Genomic DNA, 24,140 nt, shown 5'->3' on the forward strand with positions numbered 1-24,140 from the left:
TGAGATAACAAAACAATTGTTCTCAGAGAAAATACGAAAAAATCGCCAACAAGCAGCTATTTCAAAAAGAAATAGTGTTCGATTCAGGATCGCAGAACGATAAGCATAAAATGTAAGTGATAAGTTATAGGAAGTTTGAGGAGAGCCACCCCCCTGCCCCTCCATCAAGCCCATCCAAAAGTGAAAACCCCTTGGTGTCTAGATCACGTTTCAGGAAAAAAATAGCCATTTCAAGATTCACTAGGAAAAAAATGCCTTTCACAGATCTAAAAGAACTCTTTTACCACCTTCATTTCTACAAGTTGGAAAATTTGTATCCACACAAGGCAGTCAAGGCACACCCAGCCCGGTAAGGGGTTTTCAAGCAACTACTACAATCCAACCTGCATGCACAGACATAATTTTCTGTCACCATGAAGTATAATTGTTTTCCATAGGTGATTCTTGAACACCCAACCCCCCACCCCCCCCCCCTCCAAAAAAAAGGATGTTCTTGAAGGCTTTAGGCTGGTTTTTATTACAAGTTCATAAGAAAAACAAACACTCTCATTCTTCTTATGCCGTTGTTACCAGGAATAAGCATCAGCACAAACACAAGAAGAATGTTTATGTTAGGGTCGTTCATAGCAGGGGGGCCGGGCACAGTTCCCCCCGCCTTGAAAGCTAAAAAACCTAAGAAAACTAAAGGTGTGCAGAGTTTGCCTCTGCAGACAATAAATCCTAGGTACAGCCCTGGTTCTTATGCTTGTGGTTATGCCCAGTAAAAACCAGCTAGCCTTTACCAGGGTCAGGGAGGCCAAAATTTCATTAGGTGTGGGGGTGGGTCAGGAATATCTAAAATGATGGGTTTTCACAAGGTATTTTGCAGTCAGGTGTTAAGAGGACATATGCACAAATTCAAACAAAAATGAAAATTCTTGCAAGAGCCCTGTTACGATTTCGCTCATTCTCTTACCATGGGTAGGCCTTAATATGAAATAAATCAATATTTTTGCAATCGAATCGATATAAAATCCAGAATTGACGCGGAGCTATCATTACCGAACAAATCTCCTCGAAAGTCTTTAGAGGAATTTAAAAAATTTTAAAAGCTAGGATAGTGCGCCAGATCTCAAAGTTCTCCCGTATCTTCAATTAAACAATCCACGCAATTATTCCCCAGTGAACTCAACTGAGTAAAATAAAAAAAGACTTGCTTACCGTGTGTTCGCGATACATGTAAATCCTGTTTTCCTCATTTACGACAAAACCTAAGCCCTCGGCGAACTTTATCCTATTTTTTGACGCGCCATTACTGATTTCCACGTTTGAAGTGACAGTTCTTTTCCATGCATTCTGAAAACAGTCCAGTCTTAACTGATCAGTGTAAACAGAGATACTTGCTTTAAATCAACTTAAAGCTTAGCAGCAGTGGTAGATAAATGATACGGCGGGGAAAACCGCCAAATTTCGCCAAATTGTCCTCGTTAGCAGATAATTAATTCACATGAGTAACTTCCGGCAAGACGACAACCACCGTGACCAGAAAGCACCCGTTTTTGTGTATGGTTAAGCATTATTTTTATTATTTTAACATAAGCTCTCAATGAAAATTTTTGGCTGAATATTAAGTTTCACTTCAGTAAGCCACCGTTCGAGAGAGTTGTTAAATGGTTGCATAAAGCGTTTTTAACTTCCGGGTCGAAAGTTCTTCTGTTGCGTTGCTTCGCTTTGCTGCATATTTTTTATCCAGTTCTTACCCTTGTTCAAATTCTTGATTAGGCTAAGGCAAAACAGTTGTAGAGTCAACTCTCCCTTAGAAGATCTCTATAAGACGGACACCTGGTGTTGTCCTGTCCTTGCCGTTTTTTCAGTCATTTTTATACTCTAACCAGCTAGGCTACGTTTACACGGGACCGGACCGGAGCCGTTCCGAACTGGACGACCGGATCGGCCTGTTTACACGGAAGCGTTTGGCACCGATCCATTGACGACGGAACCGGTGGAACGTCAACTGACCTGCAAAATAGCAGGTCAGTTTTGGTTCCGTCCCGCACCGGAGAACGGCCCGGTAAAGAAGGCCACCACGGTAAAAACCTACATCCCCGGACGGCGAAGAGGCGACAATAGTTCCTTCAGGTAGCGAAAAGTCAGCGTTTTAACTCCGTTTTTTTTTTTTTTTTTCTAATTTTAAGAAGAAAAAAGTAAAAAAATTGTTGATTCCGTGAATTAAAAGATGGGTGGCGTAAGGAGGTGCCCCCGCCAGAGGGAGCCCGCGTGGGGACAAATTAAAAAAAAAAGTCCGAAACGAAAAAAATGAAAGGTCGTCAATAAAAAAAAAAACAAGAGTATTTTTAGAACCGTACATCTTAGAGGCCCATGTGGTAAAAGATTTCCTAACAATTTTTTTTTTCCGATATAATGCTCAACTGTTATGCTCATTTTTTTTTTAAATAATGCTACTTTGGTATAAATCTTTTTGTACTTTGCAGTAATAAATACAAAATATGGCATCACGTCAGAAGTCCATAACAAACTTGATTCGTGTACTTTTCTTCACCTAGCTTTAATCTAATGAAGTGAAAAGCACCCTTTCCTTTATTTTTACACCAATATACACTTGGTGTAAACAGTCATAAATTTCAGTGTTTTATTATAAATTGTTTACCGTGACTGTATACAACGCATATACATGATATATGTCCCTTTTTCCCCCACCCCTTCCCCACCTTTCCGGCCTTCCCGCTTTTATTTCGCCCAATCCTCCACAGGAGAAAGAAGAAGTTTAAGAAAAAATTTTTACATCAGGGAGACACGACGCCATTAATTAGCCACCTTGAACGGGTATCGGGACCGGCAAATAATTTTAATAATAATAAATCACACAAAAGAAAAAAAAACGAAACCACCCGACTAAAAAAGAGCAGCGCGCTAAACGCGTTCCGAGAGAAAAACGCACCAGAGTTTGACGGAGCTAACCAATCGGCATAATTTAGCTCGAAGCGTATGTGATTTTAACGACTCGAAAACAAATCGATATTAGCCAAACAAATTACTGTGATTTTTCAATTGAGACCTACCCATGGCAAGAGTATGAGCGAATTCCATTTAAGGACTCTTACCGACATATGTTTGACCGTAGGAAACCTGTGCTCTTAATATATCAACTAATTCCAGACCAGACTGTAAACCTACAAACATTAGTATAAACTATTTGTGGGATATTTTCATATTAACTGTTTATTAGTAACTAATATTTATCAACACCTTGAAATAGTTTACAATCTTTGTTGGCCAGTAGTTCTGCTACATATTAGTCTAAAAAAATTACAGATTTTCATAAATAATTTACATTCTTATATTATGAGATATATTGATATTATTTCCAGTACTCTTTTTACCTATTAAAAATATTATTTTAAACTAATTCCAAGAGAATATGTTCACCCACTGTAATTATTATGATAACTTTTTAATTAAATATCAAAAATGCTAAAACAAACTAAATCGATTACTTAATGTTTTTAATGTTGCTTGTTTAAATGAATGTAATTTATAATTAGTACAAAAGCTGGAGAAATAATTCTATTAATAAATTATCTGTGTTTTTGTTCTCAATAAAGTGTGTTTTGATATAACAAAGAAATCAATGATTCAAGAAAATAAAATAAAAACTTTCTTAGGAGTCTTCTTGATTTGTGGTTAGTGAGAGGTGGTGGTATGTTTTGAATTTCCTTAGTTGCATGGCACGTTAAACCCAAGTATGGGTTAGTTGACAAATTATGGTGTAGCAACAGTAGAGTTCACCGGTTGACCAACCAACTGCGAGTCTGAGTCGATTCTGAGTCAGCGGTTTGTTCATTGCAAAAATGTCACGAGTGGTGTCACAAGTACTATACAAAAATTATGCAAAGGTTACATTTTATGTAGGATTCCCAAAGTTGGATTTGGTGCTATTAAATGGAAAATAAATCAAAGTTTTAATGTTTATATACTGTCAAGCGTGTCACCATAACCAACAAATGATAGCTAATGACAAGCAAACCGGAGGGAAACTAACCGCAAGTGACTTGGGAAAGTGAAATGCAGGCCAAAAATCCAACTCTTAAATCGAGCTCTAAAATCCAACTCAAAATCATAACTTGGTAAATAGGCAACTTCTGCACTTTAATAGCAGTCACGATCTTAGGAACTACCGCGAACAAAAAAACCTGTGGTCTGGAGTTTGAAACTATTTAAGGTATACTGCTGACTAGTGACAAAGTCTGAGACTCGTGCTCTGAGTTGGCTGGGGAAAAGACATTACTCAGCAACAGTATGATGCATTTCACTGTAAGAGCTTGGCCAAGGAAATATTCTTGGAGCAATAAAGACACCATTTGAAACGTCTTGAAAAACTTCCCTTGCAGTTTTTTTTAAATAAAATCAGCTTCGTTGCTCTTGTGGCCAGGAATTTACCAATCAAATTTTGATCACCCTGCTCTCTAGCTAGCTGAGGCTAACAAGTCAGCATATTTAGTAAGAAACTGTAGTTTGTTTTGTAAAAAAAGTCGTTATGTTTATAAATTACAAGTAGAACACTTAAAGACCCAGTGGCATAAAAATTGAGATAAGCAACACTGGAAACAAGTGATGCCTGGCGTTTTGCGTGCCTTAATTTCCTCTGGGTCTCTGACGGTGGCCTGAAAAAAGCATTAATCACTTTTCAAGTTAAATGCTCAGACATGCTACTGATTTTATGATTAGAAATATAAAAGAGATTAAGTTCCTTGATAATAAAAATAATTGCTTGTGTCTGTGATTACTTGATCAGCAAATCTCCAAATGTTTGTCTTCAGAGATTCCATAGTTTTTCTTGTGTTTTTCAAACAGCTCTTCCAATGCTTTAATATACTGGGAATGGAACTTATCTACTTCCTCTGGTGAAGGATTCTGGACTTTGTTTACTTTGATCGGTGCACCAACTAAAGTAAAATACAGTGGGCATGATGTTAGACAAACAATTGACTTGTGGCATATGTCACCATACATTTCCCACTCTGCACTGTACTTGGTATTATTATCAGTTTGCTGGCAGATGGCTTCTTAGACTTGGTTCCAGGCAGCTTCAAAATTGTTTTGCAGATACCAAGATATTAATAAAATTAAACTGAAAAATGACAATATCAGAGATAACATGTCCCAGTAACAATGAACTAATGAGAAGATCAAATCTTAATGAAGGTATGGTGATCACAAGAGGCCCTGCCAGGGCAAATTCCGACAAGCAACATGGCCCAAAAAGTAGCGACAGCACATAAAACTAAATCACAACAAATGACAACCCTTTTGGAAAAACTTAAGTTCCGACAAGGACAAGTGATTTTCCTTCAATTTTACTACCAACAGCCACGCAAAGTTTGTTACAGCAGTGACATGGTGCATTTTTAAATTTAGACAAGCGACACGGCTGGGAACCCCCCCCCCCCCTGGCAGGGCCTCTCACAACCAACACTGCAGAGGTCATGAAAAATTGCAGAAGGAGGAAAAGTTACATGTCAGGGTGAAGCTAGCTATTTTTCTGTAGGTGAAAACACTCTGCTACCTGTAAGCTATAACATAAAGTGTGATGTACAATAAGTAACTCAGAATTTTCGAACCAAATCCTACACAAAATGATTGTCAGTGTGTCCAATTTTTCTCACAGCATTATGTCATCAATATATATTGCTTAAAGTGTTGTTTGGAAACTGTACCTCCAAACAGAAAAGGAGTTGTCTTGTACAAAATATTGTTGTGTATTGTTATCATTATGATGTCATGGGGGACTTTAAAGTATTGATTTTTCCAAACCCAATCTTTCAATTTTCACAACAACCTAGGAATGGCCGTTACAGGTGATTGCATTGGTCTACAGCTTTACCAAACCTAGCTACACCCTGCACATGCTCTGTCTTACTGGAGGCATGAAATAGAAATTGTCTGAGCATTTAAGGTAAAAGTGAACATGTTTAAACTAACAGGCGAAGGTTTGCATGGTCATTTCTCAATCTCAATTAACTAAAGTTAATTTACTTACAGACAGTGTGAATGGGTCGTCTATGAGGAAGTAAGCCAAATGTGTACTGAAATACCCCACGACCACGAAAGAGTGGAGGTGCAAAGCCCATTAGATCTTTCATCTTTGTTTGCCATTGACGCAGTGCAGAACCGGGAGGGTTACTCACTTGATCATAAAGGTCATTCTCTCCAAAGGAAAAAACAGGCACTAGGGAAGCCCTATAGTGACAAGATATAAATCAGTTTAAACAACATCACTCCAGGTACCCCATCCAGGCTGAACTGGAACTAGCTTGTCATGCAGGCTAGACTAGAGGGTTGTTTCAAATGCATACGAAGTTTAGCCTATTTAATGACATTTCTCTTCATAATTCAAGCCTTTCAGCTTTGTCCAAGATACATGTGAGTTACATGTATTTCCAGTTTAACCTTTAAACCCACTGTAGGTCATGAGTGCCTTGTAACACTTTAAAGTGTCTATATAGCCTACAGGTTTTTTGTGGTTTTCGTATCTCTATAATGCATTAACAGGTATTCAAAAAGATTTTTTTGGATTCCGCCACTTTTTCGGTGCAAAATCAAGCTTTAAAGTTCCCGCTTCAGCCACGCCCAAAGAAGTTGACCGGGAGTCAAGACAAGAAAGAGTCTGGGTTCCAGACCGGCTGTGACGTCAAGTCAGGAATGCAAGGATTTGAAGATAATAAAAAACAGTGGAAAATATCATGGTGACATCTTGGGGGGGGGGGGGGCTCCCATACGAAAGGTAGGGGATGCTTGTTGTCTCGTTTAGGGAGGGAATTCTCATATTTTTGGTCTCACTAAGGTGGGGTTTTAACTGAATTTGAATGAAATGTTAGAGGTTTAAAGATAAGATTGAAGAAAGAAAAAAGTTTTTGAAGCACCACCAGACAGTTAACCCAGAATGAATAATAAAGCAACATTTAGCCCTGTTCAGTACTGTCTTTGGTAGAGGGTGGTTTTCCGGGGGGTTTTTTTTTTTTTTTTTTTTTTTTGGGGGGGTTTTTATTTTTTTTTTTTTATACTATATAGGAATTATATATAGAGAGGAAACCAGCGAACCTAAAACCCACTGAAATGGCTTCAAATCGCCCCCAAACGGCATAGAAACACAACATATGCATAGAGGAGGATAGGTAAGTCGATTTTATTGGATATTTTTCCTCTATTTTGAATTATTTTTCACGATCGGTAAATTCCCATACAAACCCTTATAATAACGTTATTACGCAATGTCATATGTGGTCTATATGTTGACGGCTCCTTTAGGAGCTTGGGCTACCTGTGAGTGAACTTCATGAATCGACAGCTCGCCATTTCCAACCGGCGTTTGGCAGCCTTGCACAAACAACCATGCAAAGGCGGAAAATGACGTTAATCGATATCCTCACTAGTGAGGATATGAAAAATACGCCACTACAGTACCGGATGCAGTTTTGTGTGAATTTTACGAGTGGTCTATTTATTTTGGCCTACGGCTCGGGCATCCACTAGCAGCTTTTATAGACCTCAAGCGTGCATTATTTTCTTATAGAACATGGAAAACCATCTTCTAGTGGGTTTAGAATATAGCATTAAAAAGAGCACAGAACTTACAAGACTCGCGGCCGCTTACGGCATTTACAAACGCACGCAACATCGGTAAAGTGAAAGTTTAGTTTATTCTTTTCTGTGGCAGCTTCTTTATAAATAAACCGAGATACTATTTCATTCATATTTCCTATTTATAGTCCTTTCTCCGACTTCCAAAAGATTCTCACAGAGCCGACAAACCTAGTTGAAATATTTACGCATTCAAGTCATGTTGGTTAAGGCTACTTGTTCAATTTCATTCAAATGGAAAGTTTTCATGCGTTCGTTTCACAGCAAGTTTTTCAAATTCGCCTCTAATTTCGATTTAAAAAGAACAAAAGTGGAGTGTTCTGTCTTTAGATTGTGGCTAAAAAAAGGTTTCTTACCTCAAAGCGTTTCTAGAGTCCGGCTTGTTTTGCTAAATAATTTCCAATCAATTTCGGGCTTTTCACGGAAAAATAGTGGCGTACACAACTCCAAAGAAAAACAACAAATTTCAACGATTCTTTCTTCATCTGTCGCTTCCTTTGACACTCACTTACTTCCATTTAAGCAAGTGAAATGTTTCTGATAAAAACTTTCTGCTTTAAAGCATCATTTAAACAATGAAACAAGAGAATAGAGGCAAAGTTGTTCGACAAACAATTCGCACATCCGGGGTTCCGGGCTTCTATAGTTTTCAGCTATGTTCTATAAAAAAATAATGCCCGCTAGAATTCCATCCCGCGTATATGGCGGCTATATTCTAATTTCCAGTAAAACACTCGCGGCTATATAATAAAGTTGTTTACAGTATATAATATTTCTCTAAATTTTACTAATCCTTTGAGAAAAACTATCTCCTCCCAAAAATTCACAAAACACCGCAAAAAATAAATTTATGGGATGAGTGAAGGATTTTCATATTCCGTGAAACCCAAATGAGATATTTCCATTAAACTCATATTAAGCAATGGCCTTCAGGTAAAACGCTGCCTTAAGGTGTCTCAGGCAAAACCCATATATTTTTAGATGTCAAGGTCTCTTTCAGTCTTTTTGGGTTGCACATGAAAAAATATAGAAATATGACTTCTAACTTAAGTATTTTGGAATCTTTTAGGGGTCAAAAAAAAGAATAGCTCTGCCCAAAATTTTAAATGAGAATCCCAGTCTGTTTCATATGGGGATCCCTTCCACCACATCTCTCAGGGTGGTATAATCATGATAGGCTAACTCATTTCATTTCAAAACCAAGAGTTTATTGCAAATGGTTGGGATGGGGGGGGGGGGGTGTAAGGGGGTCCAAAAAACCGTAAAACCACACAGAAATATGCTTCAGAACTGCAAACCACATCAAACTTTGTCAAAATACCAAAATAAAATGGCAGTTTCAAATGACCAGTGACGGTAGATAAGTCTGGATCTGAGCCAAAGATCCGGCCTGGAATGTCATCAAGTCAACGTATCATTGGATAAAACAATGATACGTTGAACAGGGGTTGAACTGCGGGATGCCAAGTGCTGATTGGTGAATTTGAAACGGCCAGCATGTTCGGAATTTCGCTGGTCGCTGAGTTGAGCACCGATCATAGTCAGAAAGCCGTATGCATGATTTCAGCGTGAATTTTCTAGGAAACTGTTGGAGGGATGAATTTCGAAGTTCAAATTCGGCGAAGAGATAGAGCAACAACTCACCGATCGATAGCCGTCGTCAGATAGGTGAGATTTTCAGTAGTTTGGCGTTAATTCCGGTTTGAAGTGGAGGAGGTCGCTGCTGGCGGCCGCCGACTTGCAAGCCTTGTCTCCTCTTTCTCTTACCGGCCTTCGGCCGGCTAAATCAGTTAAAAAGGCGCTTAAAACGGCCCGTGCAGGAATGTAGTTTAGATATGTAATTTCCAGAGCTTTATTTCAGTAGCCCTTATAGATTTCAAAATTTCTTTTGTTCGTCTCATGTCAACAACAATAATTAACCACGGACACATAGGGTGGTCTGCCTGTGATAATATAAACCCCTGGTTGTGTAAGCTGAGACGCTGTAAGACAAAACACTTGGCTCGAGCTTGTTTCTTGTTTTAGAACTGAAGCAAAACAACCGGATGTGAAAGGATCCAGTGGAAAAGTTAGTCCTGACCAGTGAAAAAAGTTAGAAAATGGTATCACCACTGACAAATAATTTGTAACAACCAAACACCACTTAGTCTTGTAAAACCGCATTACTGCAGGTTAAAATAAAAAATACCGCAAAACCTCACCAAAAATAATGAATAACGCAAATCCACATCACCGCAAACCCTTACCCCCCCCTCCCCCCTTTCGGGACAGTGTGCTATTGGGACATTTCAACGAAAATTGGATGTGGCCAAAGGTCAAAGTAACAGATTGATTGCAAAACTTTCTAAGAAACATTTTTCTTTCTATTTTCTACTATAAATCAGCAACACTTACCCATTACGTAAAGCCAGTTTAACGAAACCTTTCCTGTCCTTGAGTGTTAGTTTAAAATTATCCGGCCTTGCTTCCAAGGACTCGGCAGCCCCACCAATCACAATGGCTGCGGAATGACCAGGTCCCATCTTCTGCAGAATATACTCTATACTGTCTTTATCCACTGAACAGCAACCGAACGCCATGCAGTAGTCCCTACTAAACGGGAACCTAAAATTGATTGATAGAGTCAATAGATGAGGATATATTCCAGGGAAATTTTCCGAGAAGCCGGTTGCCTCGCCACAGAAGTTACCCAGAGCGCCAAGACCTATGATCCCATGTGGATGATAACCAAAAATGTAGTTGTCTTTGGGATCTAAGTCTGCCGTCTTCACCAGGTGTATAGGGAAGTAATCACAGTAGTATTTCCATACTTTCCATTTTCTTGCAGCATCTATGGTGCGACCTCCGCGGCTTGGAGTTCGTGGATTCAAGACGAAGGCCCAGCCGATGTAGAGAACGGCAAAAATGGTGGTGTATGGATTCAACAGAAGCACCAAGAGCAAACATGTACCAAATATATGCCCAAATAGAAATATGTAGACCTGAAGCATCACCGCAAAGGTCTGGATTCGTCTTTTAATGGGAATTTTTATCGGAGCCCACTCGACCATCTTGAAAACGGGAAGGTCTCTATCTTACTGTTCTAGCCACCAGTGGTAGTATCAGAGGTCGTTTAGGAGAAGGTGGGGGTAGGGGTAAGGCAATAACATGACCTCACACAAATGGGTGTCTAATTTCTCTTCTGCGTGCCGGTACGGAAGGCTCAGCTTTTAATTAAAAAAAAAAGACAAATTTAAAATAATGAATAAAGTTCTTATATTAAAAACCACTTTCACCGCAATTTGCAATTTTATTAAGGCTTTCAGATTGTCCATCACCATCCCCTGTTAAACATGCGTGTACCTCTCCCCTCCCCAGCTGAACTCGTGATCGGTGTGTACTTTGGCAGTAAGGCTTGTTGTAGTTGATGTATAATTTTGTTTCGTGGAACAAATCAGTTCGCCATGTTGGTTCACGTACCTTGGGTTTGTTTTGACTTTCTGTTTACAACTTCCGTCAGCCGATATGCATATGACATACCTCGTGACATTCAGGAGCTTTCAACTGTGTCAGCTTGTAAGCTTATCTCTGGTATTTCCTCAAGCTTGCTGCATTTCACTCGAGCCTGTGAAGCAGAATGGATCGTGTAGTTGTTTGTCTGTTGCTGGGGTTTGTTTGCAACGCTTTGGGAAAGCATGAAGAGTTAATAGTTTCATCTCCAGAGATGGCAGACAGAATCAACATATTAAATGTCGGGTAGGTGTGTTACACTTAAACTAGCTACATGTATAACTTAAGCTTTTAATTGAGGCTTTATATTTCGATTTAAGCCAAAAGTTCGGCAGAAGTCAGCAAAAAGGCCCAGAAATGAAGCGAGTTTAATATTATATCCAATCCTCTGTGCTTAATTAAACAATGAATTAAATTAGATACTTACAACACTTACGATACTAACTTAATTTAACACAAGACTTTCAAGAAAATAAAAGAAAATATCTTGGATTTATAGATAGATCAAATAAATCAATCACAGTAAGAAGCTGCTAATAAGTCCACCATGTAGCAAATGTACCTGCATATACTTCTTGTACAGCGTACTTCCATAACTGAGGTAAGCAGGGATTTAAACATGGCGCTTTGGTGAGAGCCCTCGCCTCACATCAATGTAGCCCTGGTTCGATTCCAGCCCAGTGCAGCCCAGTGCTTAATTCATGGGTTGAGTTTGCTGTTGTTTCTCGCCTTTCTCCGGTCAAGGGTATTTCTCTGGGTACTCTGGTTTTCCCCCCTCCTGAAAAGCTAACATTTCCAAATTCCAGTTCGACCCGGATAGAGGACCTGCATGAAAACCAGCTAGAGCTGATGTGGCTAATTCCTTTCTAAATATTGCAATTTTTTATAAATTATTTGTACACTAACTGAGGATTGGTCTAGTGGCAAAAAAATTAGCTAGCAATAATAAAGGACATAAAAAAATAAATTTTCCCACATAATTTGCTCAAAGAGGATAGTTGTAAATTGCGATACACAGTGGAATCATAATTTCTTGAAACAAATGGTTCGAGAAAATCAGGAAGTTCAAAAAATTGGGGTAAGGAAGCCGAGGAAAGGGAAACCGCTATAGTTCAAGCGGTTCGAGCTAACAGGAAGCTTGAGAAATCGTTGGTTGAACGAGCAATTGGGTTTAAGGAATTCAAGCCTGTTTGCAATAAACTTTTCCTATTTCGTCAGGTGATACATACACTTTATAGAGTGACAATCATGCATGCATCTTGTCACATGGCACTTGTTTAATTTTTTTTTTACTGATCACCAAATCTAAGTTTTGAATGATGAAGTGCCGGTAATTAAATTAATTGTTGCATGTCAAATAGAAAGCAAAAATTAGGTGAAGATCCTGCTAATAGCAATAATCTATTCTTTATCAGGGAGTACTTAAGTAGCAAGAAATATTCAACAAGCAGCCAAACCCTTTTATGACCTTTCATGTACATTTCAACATATATTATGTCAAAATTATTGTCTATATCCTCCCTAGAGTAAAACATGTTTCATAACAAACACTCTCCTGAGATTGAAAAGAAAAATTAGCTTAAGCACACCATGCCACATAGCTATGTTAAAATTGGAAGTGTTACTTCATTTTCACATTGTTTTCAGCTTTTCCATTCTGATTGCTGAGAAAAGCTCAATAAGACTGCTGGTTTTCAAATCCACATATAAGGCATACGGGCACCTTCGGTCCTAGGGAGGCGGAGACCTTTTTGTCCGAAAAAAAATGGCATGGGTTGAAAGCCGAAAAAAGAGGCATGTAAAATGAAAAAGAAAACATGCTTTGAAATAGTTGTGTACAAACCTTGCACGCCGCACTCACCTTGCTTAAGTTCTTTAATTAATTTCGTGCCGATATCCGAAGGTGTCAATGCACTGAATCCTTTTTTAGATATCTTTTATTTATTCACTCTACTTCAGAAAATGTTGTATTAATTTTTGGGAGCCAATATAAATTGTTCTTTCCCCGGCCCATTTGAAAGTAATACAAAAGCATGTAAAACATGCAGGGATCGATGAATGGGTTTTAAAACATTTCGTTGAAAGTTTCAAGCTAGCCCTGAGAACATAAACATTTTAGTCAAAACATTTTACTAAACATTTTAGTCAAAAGCATTAGCTTCATCACATTTATAACAGCTTCAAGGTCTTGCACTAAATCCACCGTGCGCCAGTGCTCAAGCTATGGAAAAGCTGATTGCAACTGATTTAAACTAAGGAGTCACGCAAAATCTGCAAGAAAAATCGAACATGATATCATTACAGCAATTTGCGAGAAGAAACGAACGCAGATGAAATTATGAGAAATTTGATCTTTTGAACCACAGAGTTCTGTATGTTTCCAATACTTTTCCTGTTGATGTAATTCGTTTTGAATGTAATGTTGACTAGACTTTTCGGGTTATTTTTTTCTTTAGGCTTGCATGCTGTCCAAATTCTAAGCATTTTGCCCGAAAAATTTTTGAACTGGAGGGGCTACAGCCCCCCTCGCCCCCCAGCCTCATACACCTATGCAAATCCATACTCCAGGAAAGTCAGGGGTTTTAATAAATGCCAGCGACCGGCGAAACTTGCAGCTACTTCACCTGAAGAAATAGAAGATATAATGCTTTGATTAGCCAACTTAAATGTACTTTTGGCAAGATTATAGAGGTAACACCAGATTTTTCAGTCTTGTAGCTGTATGCCTGGTGAAAATACAACCTGGTCTTTCAAACCTCTAAAGAAAATAAATTAGGGAATTTTGGAGTTCAAGAAATCAGCGGTAAAATTGCAGATGTCAACCAAAATCTAAGGGAATTAAGTGAGTTTTGTTTTGAGTTATCAGGAGGTTCCAGAAATCAATGGTTCAAGAGATCAGGGTTCCACTGAAATCATGATATGCAAGAACAGAGTCAATAAAACTTTCATAAAACTGCTTTTGCATGCTGTAAATCACCAAAAACAAAAACAAAAAGAAAAGCAAATTTAACTTAAAAAATCTCGATGATTTGGTAAGTGCAGAATGCAATATGGAACAATTGAAAGTATGATGTTTTATATATGTTCGTGTTTATTTGCTTTATTTTACTTTCGGAAAAACTGTTCACAGGCTACTTTCCCAGGTGTTCCTTACGCTAATCTTTGCAACCGTAACACGACACTTTTGTTCGTTTGTAACAAAATACTTTTGTCTTCCTTGAAAATGCGATAACATGAAACTTTTGTTTTTTGTTTGTTTTACGGCGGCATCGATGACATTTGTTTAATTTAATTAAGTTACGGTTTAGACTGCACGAAAGACGATTCTCAAAAACTAAAGAAACAAATCTAATCAAAAAACATATTTTTCGACAGGTTTTTTAAAACGCAGTACAGCTAGGATATTTGTTTCCTGGTTATCAGGTGTTCACGCCGAAAATCCCGGTGCAAGTTTTTGCATACCTAATAACGAAAGCACTGTGAAAGTCTCAAAATCTAATTTAATTAATTTGCGGTTTTCACTTGGCGCCAAGAAGTCTGCAGCCTACCGCAAACACGCAGTACAAGCGATGTTCATGATAGTTCCAGAAAACAACGTAGACTAATCTGCGCATGCGTTTGGTGTAAATTACGTTGAGTAGTACCACAAGGAGAGCACAGGTTTTACTGAAACAAATATATACCTTGGAGATCCTCATATAAAAGTAACGTAGATGTGCTCCACGTTTTACTTGGGGGGTATGGTCAGGTGCTCCCACCCCAACCCCCTCCACAGGAATAATTAATTAATTGATATTAATTAATTAATTGACTATTAAAGTTTACACGTTAGCGCACTAGCGGGTTAGCGGACGACAGCCCCAACAAACCATCACAATAGTGCATTCTGCACTAAAAATGCAGAAATATTTTCACTTTTTATTATTATTTTTTTCTCTTTTTTTTATTATAATGTTTTGGTTTAACTTTATCTTTGGTTTAAAATTTTTCAAACCAGTTGGATTTAATAATAATTAACTGAAGTACTTTTTGTTTGTCTCATGACATAGTCATATAAAGTTTCTTTTTGTACAATTACAAAATTACGATAATCATTATTTATACAGTTTACAACTTTATATAATACAAACAGCTAACATCAGAATTTATAGTAAAGCTCCCCAGCAGCCAGAAGGGCTTCAAAGCAGAGCCCCATAACCATAGAAAATCAACAGAAATAGGAGATCCTTTGATTTGATTTTTCATGTCATCGTGTCAGCTGCATGGCTCACGAGTGCCAACGTATGTCACGCAAACATGGCGGCCATACTCCATTTATAGGGATTTTGCAAGGTATGCTGGAAAACATTGGATGTCCATGTTATGGTCAATTGACAGCTGTCAAAACAAGGTATCTTCTGACCAGTATCACATGACCACATCGCAAGCTCAAGTGTAGAACTCATCGAGGTCGCATTTTTTTTTTGAAGTTAACTGCTGACCAGATATTGGCTTTCCATTGGATTGCAGGCTCCTGTCCCAGTTTTTTCCTGTCTACGGTCAGTGAATTCAGATTTAAATAAAGGGCAAGGTAGATACCCAGGGAGCTCTGCTTTTAGGCTTGGCTTAATCTATTTAATATTTTCCGTTGTTTTAGATTAAAATGAATTTGAGACAATAAAAAATACCGTTAAAAATCAAACTGGTTTGAAAAATTTTAAACCAAAGATAAATTTAAACCACAACAAATTATTGCAATCCAAGTTAAGACAGAATAATGTATACCTTTACTGTTTACATACTTCAGTTTTTATTAAGTGAATGTTTTATGTGTAGGTGGGAGGCCACTGTTTATAAACAGTTTGCAGGGATGGACTGGGTGCAGGCCAAGCAAATGCTCGGCAGCTATGGTGCTTGGCCCAAAGAATCACCTCCAAAGGTTTTTAAACAAGACATAGCTAATGACATTCCAGAATTCTTTGATGCTCGTGAAAAGTGGCCTGGCTCCATACACGCCATAAGAAATCAGGTATAAATTGAAGAAAATTATTTTGTATTAAAGACCGTAATGTAATGACCAGATCGACTACGTACCTTGCAAGAAAATTTCTACAAATCTTAAACTTCTGTTTATTTATACATAATTTTGTACATGTAGGGTGCTTGTGGAAGTTGCTGGGCCTTTGGAGCTTCAGGTGAGTGAAATATGTGTCATAACATATAGAAAAGTAATAATTAAGTAGTTGTTTTGTAAAGAGTAATGTTTCATTCAACAATAATTGAGGCCCTGCCAGGGGGTTCTCGTGTCGCTTGTCTGAATTTAAAAATGTTCCGTGTCGCTGTTTCATCGCTCTTCATGTCGCTGTCGGTAACTAAATTGAAGGAAAATTGCTTGTCCTTGTCGGAATTTAAGTTTTTCCATAAGCGTTGTCGTTTGTCGCGATTTCATTTTATGTGCTGTCGCTACTTTTTGGGCCATGTCGCTTGTCGGAAATATCCTGGCAGGGCCTCATAATTATGTTGCTAGAAAATAGAAAAAAGAATAGATAATGTCACACAATAGAAGCTTCTAGCCAGTCATTACAAGTCTTCTATTAAGTCTTGTCATTATTTCAGTACCTGAACCAGTCATCTGTTTTTTCTTGTAAGGGGAACCTAAGCTTACAAGCCCCGTGGTTTTTTATTAGGTTCCCTCGCCATTTTGTTTCTATCAAATAATCTTATATTATAGTCTTGTATATTAATTATTATCTTGTATATTGATTTGTATTATCTATTTCTTCATAATTATATTTTTTGTTTGTGTGGCAAAATAAATAAATAAATTGGTGGAAGTAATAACCAATCACATGCAAATAATCAGCCACTGAACACGGAAAATTATTATTATGAAACAAGAAATCGAAAACCAAAAATACAGATTTACCAAAGAAATCATGTTTTACTTTTCACACTCTAGTTTACTTCACTCAGTTTAATACATCAACAAAGGGAAAAATGGTAAAAGAAAGAATGAAAAGAAAATAAAGAAAAGAAACATTTCAACACTTCAGCGAACTGTGGTACTCAGAACTTACTGGAGCCTGCTGTGGTACAGTTCTTAAAAAACGCATTAATAATTCATAAAGAAAGTACAAAAGAAATTAATGTTTAATGAGTGTCTTTATATCTGATAAAGACACAGCTAAACTTTACGTCCAATTTTCCAGGCCAAAATAACCCCAAATCTAAATATTAGTGCAAGAATGAGTTGATCTACATCAGAAGATTTTTAAGCCGTTCAATAAATTCACAGTTCGTGTTTTATCAAGTCTAAAACACTCGGCTGCGCCTCGTGTTTTAAACTTGATAAAACACTGCTGCTCATTTATTAAACATTACATAAATGTTGGTCAGGTACACCCGTGGGCCCCCTACCCCATTCACAAGATCAATAAATTAAAGTTAATTAATTAATTGATTTAAAAGTCTATCAGGAATTGAGGGAGTGAAATTCTCCCTCATCACCAGAACTCTGAATTTTCCAAGTTAAAAAATAAATAAATTTATATTCATATAATTATATTGTTGAAGGTTAATAATATTACTTTAGTATGTTATTATTTTGGTTTACAGAAACGTTGTCTGACAGGTTTGCTATTGTCAGTAACAATGGAGTTAATGTGGTGTTGTCTGCACAGCAGCTTGTTGACTGTGATACAGTAAATTCAGGTTGTAAAGGTGGCTGGCCCTTAAAAGCATGGCAGTACATGAGGGATGTTGGGTGAGTTTTACTTATTACAATTGTATTATGCACCCGAGATGTACAATTACAAATATAGTGTAGCACCAAGTGGTTTCTAAATTATACTATTTCTAATGCTCTAACGTGGTTATTATCATTCTTTGTAAGGGACTATTAGTCTTTATAACCCACTGATTAATTTTTGCACATTGGGCACATCACATGAAAATCAGCCAAGGGTTAATCAGACCATATACCCCCATCCAATTTGATATCCATCGCCTGATTTTATAGAGAAGTACAAAACAAATGTACAAAGTCACATTTTCAGGTCTAACTTTTTAATCAAATCAGTGTTACGTAAACCATCAAAAAAGTTGACATATTATATCTGTTGTGGTTTAAAATGAATTTCAGGTCAAAATGAGTTTGACTTGTATTTTTCGTTATTTGAGATTTATGGTAATAAAACTGGAACGAAGGAAAATACAAATCAAACTAGCTAAAAGTCATTTTCAGTGACCTAAAAATTTATATTAAAGTACAGTGCATATCCAAAGATTTTGGAATGCATAAGACAATTCAGATAGATGCATGGTTGGAAACATTTTCATTTTTAAGTTTTTGAGGTGCTTATTTGTCCGCTCGCAATATATATGGCTTCATAGCAGCTCAGTTGATAAAGCATGGTATCAGTGCCGGTGAGGGCATTAGCTTGCATAGCAGGCATAAACAGGGAAGGGGTGGTGAGTAGAAAAATACCTAGAGGTTATGGATTCAAATCCTGATCAAACCCAAAATACCCATCAAGTTCTTGACTTTGAAATTGCTTAAATTCTAAGCATAACTGTAAGGGTCATTCCTTCACCTGTGTCTTCATTTTTTAATGTTTTTGATTTTACTAGTCTTTTGACTGTACAATGTTATGGGGCATATACAGCAAGGGATGGAGTATGCAAGTTTAATGGTACAATGACATCACAATGCCCCAGTGGTTACGGAGTGCCCAAGGTTTACCGAGCAAAAAGTGCATATGCTGTTGCACAATCTGTAAGTACTGACTTCTTTGGAATTGAATTTCTTTCACTGGTGTCAACAGCAATTTAACTACATGTATTTGTTGTTTAATAGTAGCTTAAAAAATAATATGTTAATAAGTAAATATATAATAGTAAGAACAATAAGCTTCAAGACTTTCAATTGGAAAAACAAAGATACTTAGTATTTACCATGAACATGGAACAAAGAAACCCATGACCTTCTGCACTTCAGTCAGATGCGCTTACCTCTGAACCACAGGAGACGCTTGGTGAGCTAGGTCATGTGCTGGTTTAAATGTCTCATACATCATTACATACTACTAGGATCAGTAATGACAAAATGTCAAGTTTGGTGTGATAAAACCAACATATCTAAATAAATATTTTAGCGTGTAATAGCAAGTCTTGCAGTGTAACTTATTTTGGCCAGCCCGTAGGGCAAGTCAAAATACACTTGATGAGTAAAAATGTACAGCGATACTACACACCCAGGGACCGACCATTATTTTTTGGAGGGGGAGTATGAAAAAAATTTAAAAAATTGTTTGCAGGGCCTATAGGAAGACAAAATAAATTGTTTGCAAACACAATACACTGTATGTATAACAAAACATAGGTGGAATTTAGAAAAAAAAATGTTTGCAGAGGTGCATGAACTAAAAAAAAGTTTGCAGAAGAAAATTTTTCATACCCCCCTCCAAGAAAATAATGGTCCGTCCCTAAAATGCTTGATAAGCGATTTTTTTTACCAGTTTGTTTCATTCTCTAATTACTGAATTTCCACCGAGTTTCCAAGTCAAGAAAAATGAAAGGACTACACATAACCTGTTAAGGTGGCTCGATCGGATTTTTGAGTGACGATACCTTGCAACTTTGAGCAACTTGTACGCCACCGCAAACAATCCGACTGAAAATCGATCAGTACAGCTGTACTAAAGAAAGTTGAAAGTTTCGAATGAGATAGGTTTCATCGAAATCGGAGTAACCATAGCAACATAATGACGTCACCACCCATTTTACACGAGACCGATTTTCTTGTAATAGACGGATAATTTTGAAAAAAGGCTTCTAGATCTTGGTCGAGAAAATTTTGGATGAAGTTTCCAGGTGCTAAAATACAACAAAAACAAAGTAGTCTTAAAACATTATTAAGAAAACGTTCACAAGGCCCGATCAAGTAACATTTTGGCCTTAAGTGAATCTTGTACTATCTAATTACCTTGGGAGAAAATCTCAGAGAAATCGTTTCATTTGATTTCTTGAAACATCAGCATGAATATGAACTGGTTTGAAATGTTATTTCGCTCTTTAATCGAAAAAGGGCCTTCACTTACTAAAATGATCGCAAAATAAAAAGCACTCAATAGAATTTTTTTAAACTTGGCAGTCAAAAAGAAGAATAAGTATGTAATGAAATGTCCGATTTTCAAAATAATTGAAACATTCTAAGGCAGTTAATTTAAAGCCCTTTTTCGATTAAAGAGCGAAATAACATTTCATGCCAGTTCATATCATAGTTAGTAGAGGAGACTAACTATGTTCATATTCAAGCCGATGTTTCAAGAAATCAAATGAAACGATTTCTCTGAGATTTTCTCCCAAGGTAATTAGATAGTTCAAGATTCACTTAAGGCCAAAATGTTACTTGATCGGGCCTTGTGAACGTTTTCTCAATAATGTTTTAAGACTGCTTTGTTTTTGTTGTATTTTAGCACCTGAAAATTTCATCCAAAATTTTCTCGAAAACGCTCTCATAGAAAATCTTCAAATTTTGCAGACCGTGAGAAAACTATGTCAAGTCCAAGATCTAGAAGCTTTTTTTCAAAATTATCCGTCTATTACAAGATAATCGGTCTCGTGTAAAATGGGTGGTGACGTCATTATGTTGCTATGGTTACTCCGATTTCGATGAAACTTATCTCATTCGAAACTTTCAACTTTCTTTAGTACAGCTGTACTGATCGATTTTCAGTCGGATTGTTTACGGTGGCGTACAAGTGGCTCAAAATTGAAAGGTATCGTCACTATTTGTTTCATTGTTATTTGGGTTGTATAATAAAAAGATTTATACTATGCCATAGAAAATACAGCCAATCAGAATACAGGAAAGCCATCGTATATTCGACGGTATTCAACCCAACCTTCCCATCGTGCGCTGCGACTGTATTCTCGACGAAATTAGTAAGCGTATTTTCTATGGCATGGTATTTTCTTGGCATACACACTCGCCTAAAGGCTCGTGTGTATACCGCCGAGAAAATACAAGTGACAAGTGGGATATTCCATAGTATACCACTCGAAAGCGTTGCATAACTAGTATGTATTATTTTTGGAATAGAAAAGTTATTATAGGTATTAAACATTTTCAGCTCCATATGCCTTGAAGACCTTGAAAAATCCAATCAAACAGTGCTAACATAAAACATACAAGCTTGATTTGCAGGCAGTTAAATCACAAGGACAACTCATTTTTTTTGTTTTGAGGTGGAAGCTATTCAGACTGAAATCATGACAAATGGTCCTGTTGAAGGTAGGATAGTGTAATACAAGTAATCAGTATATTTGGTTCAACTGTAAAGCATAATTCAGCACTTTTCCTTAAAAGTTGTTGGAAATTTGTTGGTAGCCAGTCAAGTTTTCATGTTGTTGATCGATGCAAAATTAGGGACTTGCAGTTAAAATTGTTGTTTACTGAGTACTGGAAAATTGTTTAAGGATACCTGAGAAAAATGCTAGAGGGTTATGTGTAATGAATTAGTAGCATCCCATCCCATATTCCATGCGCTAAAGAAACTGAAGGAGTAAAACACCCATGTACTGATGATCTATCCCTGAATTAAAGAGCAATTTTTGAAATTGAGTGTCAAATTAACCAATCTCAGTGGAATTGCTTTGGTTTGCTGCACCACGCTCGGTGTGATTGGTTTTATGATGTCATACTTCTTTCTTGACCAATCAGAAGTATAACAAAAACCAATCACGACTCTCACATATGTTTTCCTACACTTCATGGCAGCTACACGTATCTGCTTCACGTTTCGATTGGTTTACTGTATTGTGTGCTTCCTTCATGATTGGCCAGAGTGATTACTTTGGATTTGGCGAATGGACATTCAAACGAAATTCTCTTTAACACTCATCAACCTGTTAGATTTTTCGTTTCTCGCATTTGTTGGTGTTGTTCTGGCTATTAGAGTTTAATCTGAATAATGTTTATCTTTATTGCAGCGGATTTCACAGTGTATCAAGACTTTTATTCCTATCGCAGTGGTGTGTATATACGCACCAGTGATGTTATGGTTGGGGGTCATGCCATCAAGATGCTGGGGTTTGTTTCTTTTTTCGCTTGTTTTGGTTCTGTCTGGTTTCATTTCCGTTCATTCGACTCTGTGTTGCAGGATTAAAAAACCATCAAACATATAAAAATATTTTGTGATTAATCAAACAGGCAGTCCCAAGAGAACATTAAATCTTGATCCGTCTTTTCAGTAGCTTACAGTGTCTGACAGCAGTCTCAGTAGTGTCAAGTATCTGTCTTACAGTTAGTACTGATAACAGTATGATAACAGTATTTTATCTTTTGTAGATGGGGCCGGTCTGATCAAGGCATTGATTACTGGGTATGATTTTCTGTGTTCTTGTCTAAACTTAGTTAGTGCTGCTTTTTCTCTTCTTCCTTTCTTTTTGCTGCAGTGTTTGGCCTTCTAGCAGGCTTCTTTTTAGTAGAAGAATTTCCGCGAAAGCACAAACGAGGCAAGAACTACTTACCGTGGACAAGCAAAGGGTGGAAAGAGGCAATTTTCCTCTGAGTTTTTCGCTAAAATTTTGAAGCGTTTTGGTGCATATTTCAAGCTCCTTCAATCTAATCGCGCTGGTTTAGGTATCGTTGGAAAGGTCTTTTTCTGCTTCACAATGTGAGCATAGATGTCGCCTTTCTGGGTGAAAGGTGATGACGTCATAAGCGGGACAAATTCCCGGATCCTTTGCGGCCGGTTAAGGCCGGTTCAAGAGTCAATGGGTTAAAGCAGTGAGCTATATTCAGCTCTGAAAAAAGTATGCTCAGTATGCTGCCTAAGTTAGCCAGTCTTCTTCGCTGTTAAAGTCGACTCTTGGTTACAGACATGGCAGTTCCAGTTTAGAGCCAGTTGCTGTTCCTGAAGATTTATTTTCTATTAATTGTTTTCATAGATTTGTGCTAATTCGTGGGGACCTTCCTGGGGAATAAATGGTAAGTTACTGGTATTTGCTTCATGAAATTACTTTCGTGCACTTCACGAGGCGCGTTTCATTACACTGGCAGATTATATGTACACGCTCTGTCGGAACCCGTTGTTGAAAGGGAATTTAAAACGGCTAATCTAATTGGCTAGATTTAATTTCCCTTTGTTTAAATACAGACCTGTTCCTCGTCACAAGGCCCCGCCGGCTTGGAGGTACAGGGGGCTCTGGAGACGAGAATGGTGTTTACTGAGTTACGTACAAATAAACATATTCACTACTCTTACAGGACTGGCTATTTGTTTGATTTTACAGGATTTTTTTGGATTCGCCGTGGTTCTAATGAGTGTGGTATTGAAAGTGGAGTGACTGCTGGTCTTCCATTTTGGTAAAGGAGAAAAACGGAATCCAGTGGCCGCACATGCTGCGTGATGTTTTAAATGTGTAAAAGTGTAGCTTTATTAATGTAAAACATAAGTCATATACGTTGGTATCGTTTCACGTTTAAATATTTTTTAAAATATTCATATATCTTGTTATCGTTTTTACCTTAATATTTTTTTAGAAAATAGCAAAATAAAAAGACTCTTGAAAATGAGTGTCGATTGTAAAAAGAAGAATTTCTTTGTAGCGAATAGTGAAATAAAGTACTACCAATATACTTAGCAAGTATTATGTGTGTGACTGACATCGCTAAAACGAAAATCGCGCGTATGGCTTTCCGAATCACTAGAAAGACAAAATAAGGACACCAGGTAAAGTTCCAATTTTTTTTTATTGAAACCTCGATATAACGATATGCCAAGGAACAGTAAAATTATATCGTTATATCGAGGAATCGTTTTATCGAAATTACGATATGACCGTAAAACAATCGAAAATATAATAAACCCTTCCTATATACTTTTTAACTGGAAAAGAGACTAGAATACCGGCAGTATCATTTTCGTGTATCATCATCGTAAAAAGCTGTTGTCAGAAAAGTTTACTCGATTACTGTTATGTTATTGTATTAAATTCAATGGTTTGCTTAAATCGTGACTGTGCACTGA

The 24,140-nt window shown here is 37.3% G+C and overlaps 2 protein-coding genes across 2 annotated transcripts; one reads left to right on the plus strand and one right to left on the minus strand.

Moving 5' to 3' along the window:
• Nucleotides 1–3,201: 3,201 nt before the first annotated feature.
• Nucleotides 3,202–11,190, minus strand: LOC144635438 (2-acylglycerol O-acyltransferase 2-like). The gene is made up of 4 exons (XM_078494548.1): nt 11,098–11,190; nt 10,033–10,844; nt 6,038–6,237; nt 3,202–4,943 (listed from the first exon to the last, which is right to left on the minus strand). The coding sequence occupies exons 2-4, from the start codon at nt 10,686–10,688 to the stop codon at nt 4,789–4,791; spliced, it is 1,011 nt and encodes a 336-aa protein (XP_078350674.1). The 5' UTR covers nt 10,689–10,844; nt 11,098–11,190; the 3' UTR covers nt 3,202–4,788.
• A 29-nt stretch (nt 11,191–11,219) lies between these two features.
• LOC144635441 (cathepsin B-like cysteine proteinase 4) lies at nt 11,220–23,758 on the plus strand. The gene is made up of 10 exons (XM_078494550.1): nt 11,220–11,373; nt 15,943–16,135; nt 16,265–16,301; nt 17,722–17,869; nt 18,736–18,880; nt 21,355–21,400; nt 22,099–22,198; nt 22,457–22,490; nt 23,059–23,098; nt 23,404–23,758. Exons 1-10 carry the CDS (start codon nt 11,255–11,257, stop codon nt 23,478–23,480), a joined length of 939 nt encoding a protein of 312 aa, XP_078350676.1. The 5' UTR covers nt 11,220–11,254; the 3' UTR covers nt 23,481–23,758.
• The last annotated feature ends 382 nt before the right edge of the window (nt 23,759–24,140 follow it).

The sequence above is a fragment of the Oculina patagonica genome, chromosome 13, assembly GCF_052425735.1.
Source record: "Oculina patagonica isolate OP01 chromosome 13, crgOcupat, whole genome shotgun sequence".
In the NCBI taxonomy this organism is placed as follows: Eukaryota; Metazoa; Cnidaria; class Anthozoa; order Scleractinia; family Oculinidae; genus Oculina; species Oculina patagonica.

Coding starts and splice junctions, on each gene's coding strand:
- LOC144635441 (XM_078494550.1), top strand. CDS start 11,255: ATGGATCGTGTAGTTGTTTGTCTGTTGCTGGGGTTTGTTTGCAACGCT. Junction 11,374..15,942: donor ATCAACATATTAAATGTCGG/GTAGGTGTGTTA, acceptor TTTTATGTGTAG/GTGGGAGGCCACTGTTTATA. Junction 18,881..21,354: donor CATATGCTGTTGCACAATCT/GTAAGTACTGAC, acceptor TTTTGTTTTGAG/GTGGAAGCTATTCAGACTGA.
- LOC144635438 (XM_078494548.1), bottom strand. CDS start 10,688: ATGGTCGAGTGGGCTCCGATAAAAATTCCCATTAAAAGACGAATCCAG. Junction 6,238..10,032: donor AAACTGGCTTTACGTAATGG/GTAAGTGTTGCT, acceptor TTGTCACTATAG/GGCTTCCCTAGTGCCTGTTT. Junction 4,944..6,037: donor ACGACCCATTCACACTGTCT/GTAAGTAAATTA, acceptor ATTTTACTTTAG/TTGGTGCACCGATCAAAGTA.